The sequence below is a fragment of the Orycteropus afer genome, unplaced genomic scaffold (assembly GCF_000298275.1).
Source record: "Orycteropus afer afer isolate SDZICR_OR568_19922 unplaced genomic scaffold, OryAfe1.0 scaffold00174, whole genome shotgun sequence".
NCBI lineage: Eukaryota > Metazoa > Chordata > Mammalia > Tubulidentata > Orycteropodidae > Orycteropus > Orycteropus afer.
Window position 1 is genome coordinate 3,485,140 of NW_006921761.1, and position 6,010 is coordinate 3,491,149.

General features: G+C 56.0%; 1 protein-coding gene across 1 annotated transcript in view; it reads left to right on the forward strand.

Annotated features, from left to right (window-relative positions):
* The first annotated feature begins 335 nt into the window (after positions 1-335).
* Positions 336-6,010, forward strand: part of GBA2 (glucosylceramidase beta 2) — a 10,086-nt gene continuing 4,411 nt past the window's right edge. The window contains exons 1-3 of the mRNA XM_007946910.2: positions 336-685; positions 3,892-3,983; positions 4,194-4,309. Coding sequence (XP_007945101.1) covers positions 351-685; positions 3,892-3,983; positions 4,194-4,309 — 543 coding nt within the window. The 5' untranslated portion in view covers positions 336-350. The remainder of the gene's footprint in view (positions 686-3,891; positions 3,984-4,193; positions 4,310-6,010) is intronic.

A 6,010-nucleotide genomic window follows, 5' to 3' on the forward strand; every position in this document is an offset into this window, starting at 1 on the left:
GCCTCGCGGGCTGGCCCCGGGACTCCTCCCCTCGCCGCGGGCCCTGCAGCCCTTCGGCCGGGCGCTGTCATCAGCGCGGCCCAATGACGACGAGGCGCGACCCTTCCCGCCCAGGACCCGGAGAGACAACCCCGGGAGAGCCCGGGGCGGCTTCATTGCTGTGGCCGCCGCCGCTGCAGCCACAGCTCCTCGGCTCTGCGGAGACAGGCGCTCAGCCCAGCTCTCCCAGCACCCCGCCCCCCGGGACGGCACCTAACAGCAACCCAGCTGGCGCCCGCCTCTGGACTTGGCTGGCCAGACACTTTGTTCCCGGGGCCATCGAGGTCGGGGGGAGCCAGGATACGCGGAACATGGAGACCGGCATCCCAGCCTCGGAGCAGCCTGGCTGCACCAAAGGGGATCCGCAGGTTTGCTGCCTTGAGGATACCGGGGGCGCTGAGGCTGTGCCGGCTGCAGAGTGGGAGAACCCTGAAGACGGTGGACCCCAAAATGAGCCGGGCTGCTGCAACCTGGAGCACTCTGGGCAGCTGATGGCTTCCTTTGAGGGTGAAGCAAGGGGATACCAGGTGCCTCCCTTTGGCTGGCGCATCTGCCTGGCTCACGAATTTGCAGAGAAACGGCAGCCCTTTAAGGCCAGCAACGTCTCCCTGGGCAACATGCTCAAGCATGTGGGCATGGGCTTGAGGTGAGTAGACCCGATGCTTAGAGAGCCTTTGGTTTCACTTTGTCCCAGCGCAGAACTTCCAGGGGGTGGCCCCTACCCCTAGCATTTTCCAGGCCCGCGGTCTTGGTAGGTGAGAGCAGGTCACACGTCTTTGCATCCCCTCCCCCCACTTCTTCTCAGCTTCTTGTCTTTGTAGCTTTCTGAAAAAGCCTGCAGCCAGCCGGCCCTACTCAGCCTCCTCCCGCTCCCTGTTTTCTTTTTGGGATCAGTTATACTTTGTAGCCAGGCAGGAAAGAGAGTAGCTGCTGCGGGACTGACACAATGTAATTTCTTGGGAGAGGAGGGGCTGAGGTTGCCCTGAGCATCTGCGGCAGCCTTTCCACCTCACTAGGGCACAACCGGTGTTCCCTGCACATCTCGCCCCAAGCTTCAGCTCTAGGGAGCAGGGCAGAGCCTGCCAGCTCCTAGCCCTAAGGAGTAGGTGGGTAATGAGAGGAGCAGGTTGCTCTGTCCTGGCACAGGTAGCCCCTAATGGAACAAACAGGCTTCTCATCAGAGAGGCACTGCCATAGGTGTGTGTCCTCCAGAGTGCTTGGTGGTGTCCTGTTGGAGCCTGCCCGCTTCCTTGTCCTGGGCTGTAGAACTCTAGATGCCTCCAGATGGACCCTCACGGAGAGCAAAGACTAGTGACAAGGAGCCAGACCTTTTGCCAGGAGCAGGTGGAAGTGAAGGCAGAAAGCATCACCTTGAAGTCATCCTGCGTCAGGCCACACAGTAAACACAGAGCTGAGAAGGGAGGCATAGGGGCTGGGAAACCCAGCTCTGATGGTCCCTAAGCAGGGGACCCTTCACTTGCCCCTCAGGGCTGTGGGGCTTTCCCTAGCCCTCAGCAGCAGGAAGGGCAAGGGCTGCCTGGATGTCTGGCTCCTTTGCTGGGCATTCCTGTCAGTGACCTGGACCAGAGAAGAACCATCCCTCCAGGCTGCTTCTGAAGCTGACCTAGCCAACGTCGACCCCAAAGCCTGTGGGTAAACTAGGATCTAGGGCCAGGAGCCTGATACAAGCACGGTGGGGCGCGTGTGGTGGGACTGTGAGGTCAAGAAGTGGTGGGCATCCGGGTCCCCCAACTCCTAAGTAGGAGCTGAGTCATAGAGGCCTGAAGCCGTACTCAGCCCCCTGAACCTTGGCTCCCCATACCAGGATAGGGTAGGGGTCACTGACCTAGGGCTTTTGGAATGGGATGAGGGGAGTAAAGGGGTGAGCCGAGGAGGAGTTTTGAAGGCTCATCCTGAGTGGAGGCCAAAGTTAGGGACTCAGCCCCATAGGCTGGGAGTGGCAGCTGCTTTCTGAATCCCTTCAGAAAGTGAAGGAGAGAAGCAGGAGAGAAGTGGCCTCTGAGAGGGAACTCCAGCCAGACGGCCGCAGGCTGCAGTGGTGAGAACTCAGTCCGGCTGCACTCTTCTAGCCAGAGCCCGTTCATTTCTTCTCTCTCGCTGACCTAATGCCCATTGCCCCCTTCCTCCACCCACCGACGCTTCCTAAACTCTAGTTTCAAAGTCCACTTTCCTCTGAGCTGCTGGAGAGGGTCTTTGGCCCTCCTGTCATCTCCTCCTCTGTCGCCTTCCCTCCACCCCCGCAGCCCACCTGCCCCGTTCTTTAGTCACAGTTGCTCCCCTCTCTTGTCTCTCTATTTGTTGTCTGAACACTCATTCATTTGTAAATTCAACAAATATTTACCAGCTGAGACCTAGCCCTGCCCTGGGCTTGGAGCCCTGGTAATATTCAACTAGTCCCTGCAACCATCCGTTTCCTCCAGAAACCTCAGAGTATGTCAGGCTCACATGAGTGATGTTGAAATAACAAGGCAGCATCTAAGGAGTTGAGACAGTGTGCGGACAAGCACACCCAACACAGCTATGCCACTTGATGGCTTTCCTACCTATTACGTCATTTTTTATATCATTTGATCCTTTCAACCCTTCCAGGAAGCAGGTCAGGCAGGAGGTGTCCCATTTTGGAGATAAGGAAACTGAGGCTTGGTGGGGTCACTCTCGTGCTTATGTGGTTAGAAGTGGCGTGGTTCAACAGCGGGTATCCCGTGCCCAGGGCATGGAGGAGATTGGAAGTGGAAGAGTCTGGCAGAGAAGGGGTTGCCTAGTGAGGGTCACCTTGAGGGGGAGCTTATAGGAAATACGAGGAAAGGTGTAGAAGGAGCTTCCAGAAGAAGGAACAAGCTCTCTTGGAGGAAGGACAGCTGGCATGTTCTTTAGAACGAGAATGGCCAGACTGTCTCTCATACTTTGGTCATGTTAGAAAGGACCATTCCCTGGAGAAGGATGTCATGTGGGGTAAAGTGGAGGGTCAGCAGAAAAGGGGAAGACCCTCAACGAGATGCATTGACACAGTGGCTGTAATGCTGGGCTTCGGCATGGCAAGGATTGTGAGGCTGGCACAGGACCGGGCAGCTTCATTCTGTTGTGCGTAGGGCTGCAGTGAGTTGGGACTGACTCGATGGCATCTAACAACCACAAGATCAAAGGTAGGGCTACGACAGACGTGAGGGCCTCGAGCCCCAAAGTGAATACTCGTCTACTGGATATACCCCAAAGGCTCTGAACAGGCTCTGACAAGACCAGGGAGATGCTAGGAGTTAGGAAGCTTTACTGGGATGTCTGGAGACCACAGGAAGCTTCCAGTTTAAATGCTGCCCTAACCAAAGACTCAGGAGATACCCTGAAAACAGTAGTCATCGATGAGGTTGTTCCCCTTCTATTCGGTGTATTTTCCAAATGTTCACCTTTTATAATCAGGAAGAAAATAAACACTTTAAAGAGAAGAAAGCTCCATATCAGTTCTCGTTGAGGGTGGTGACAGAGGCCAGGACACCATAACTGGGCCTTCCAGTGCCTCAGACAAGGGCTCCTAAGGTTTGAACAAAAGCAGTGGGATTTGAGTTAGAGAGGTGAGGAAAGATTTGAAAACCCTTTCTGAGGCCACTAGAAAGGAGGCACAAGGACAGTTCCACTGTGAGGTAGGGTGACAGGAAAGATGAAGGGACAGTGGACCGTAGAGAAGTTCACAAGAGGAGAGGTTTGGAAGAGGAGGTGATGGGTCTTGAGGCCATTTGGTGGGAGGTGACAGGTGGGTGTGCAGAGAGAGACAGGTGACTAGCCTGGCAGGCACCCCCCACCTCCCCGCCACCCCTCACACTGCCTCCTGCTCCTCAGGTACTTGCGATGGTGGTACCGGAAGACCCGGCTGGAGAAGAAGACACCGTTCATCGACATGTTTAACTGCGTGCCCTTGAGGCAGATCTATGGTGAGCCGCAGCCCGCCTCTGCCCTGCTGAGACAGGGCTCGCCCTTCCGCTCTGCCACGGAGCTGGGGACAGTGGCTTCCCACCTCTGTGCGAGGCGCTGCCTCACCCCCTGGGTTTTTAGAGGAACCCATCCTTACAGTCCAGAGAGTGAAAAAGAGGCCTGTTGTCTTCTCCTCATTCCGCCACTCATCATGCTGATTCTCTCTCTAGGTTGCCCGTTGGGTGGCCTCGGGGGAGGTACCATCACCCGTGGCTGGAGAGGTCAGTTCTGCCGTTGGCAGCTCAACCCTGGAATGTACCAGCACCGGACAGTCATTGCTGACCAAGTAAGAGCCAGGAGGTGGAAGAGACAGGAAAGACCTCTGGGCTAGCACAGGACGTGGTACTTCAATAAGCACTTCCGAGATGCTGTCCGTGTGCCAAGTCCTGCCCTAGGCTGTGGGGGAGGAAGGAGACTCAGGGCATGCAGACCCTGGAAGAATAAGGGGGCCTGGCACCCCTGCCCTCCGTTTCTCTAGTAAGCGCCTCCTGCCTCTTGTTGCCCCACCTCCACCAGCTGAGCCCATAGCCAGCTACAGAGAGTACATAGACTTCCCGGATCACTTCACAAGGATGAAAGAACGTGCATGTGGTAGGACCTTAAAGGAAAACAAAACCGAGTTCTACAAACGTGATAAAGAGTGGTGCCTGGAGCAATGCCCGCCCTCCTTGGCGTGCCAGCTTTCAGCTGAAGGGCAGCTCCCCGCCAGGGCTTACTCCTCACGGCTCTCCCTGGCTTGGGGCCTGGAAAGCTACCCTCACCTACATTCCGATGGCCAGCTTCCTTCCCTTTGCTGAAGCCACTTCTTTCTCTTCCTCACATCTGGGCCAGAGCCTGGGCCTGCCTTTCATCCTTTTTGGTGACCTCCTGTTTGGAGTTGCCCACCAACTTCCTGTCTCCCGTCAGAGGGATGTCTCCGCTTGCAGCTCATCTGCAAAGAAGAAATGACGGGCAGGCCTTGGGCCCAGTTAATGACAGTGCCCTTCCCAGCTCAGGTTTCCCAGCCCTGCCCAGTGCCCCAAGCTTCCTCTCTGGCTCACCCCTTAGGTATCCTGAGGGGAATGCCCTGTGGAATTATGACTCTACTGAGTAATTAGAGTAGCTACCATTTACCGCGTGCTACATGTGTGCTGGGCGCTGTACTGGCTGCTGTTGGTATAATATTTCAGATTAAAAACAGTCCTCCAAGGTACGTGGTGCTGTTACCTGCAGTTCACACAAGGACACTAAGGTCCTGAGAGGTTTAGTAATGTCCCCAAGGTCACAGAGTTGATCAGTGGGAAGGCTGGGATTCTCACTGCAGTAAGAGCCTGTGGTTCTAAACATCATGAGCTATTCCAATAACGTGAGCGAGTAAGTGTTTTGTGTCCAGTAAAACTACCGGCGTGAACCCCGGGAAGAAATACCAACCCCTCATAGCCCTACCCTCCAGGAGCTTCAGTTTGAGAGAGATGGAGTGTGGGAGGCCACTCCAATGCCAGAATGGGAGGACTGGGTGATGTCCTGAAGAAAAAGGCTCAGGGCTGAGACTCAGCCATCTTCTAACACACACACAGCAGTTCTGCCATGGAGTTAAGTGAAAGATCCATTAATGAACTGGAAGGGTTTCTACCCTCCAAGGTCCCATAGAGCAGTGGGGACAGGATGGTACACTGTAACACTGCACTGAATGCTAGCGGAGGGTGTGGGGCACACAGGACAGTGACTCACTGCTGGAGGAAGCGGCGGAGGGGACGGCATCTGCCCTAGTCCTGGAAGAATGAGAGGTCTCTCCAGGTGAACCTGAGCCCATGCAGAGGCCTGGGTGAAGGAAAGCAGGGTTGTGCTCAAGGACGAGGGAGTATCAGCCTGAATGGGGACTGCCAGGGAGCGGCCCCGATGGAGAGGGGCCCAAGGTCCCTAGGGTACACGGAGCACAACTAAGGAAGATCTCTGTGGTACCCAGGTGACGGAGTCCAGGCGGGATGGCGGGGCCCAGATGAGGGCA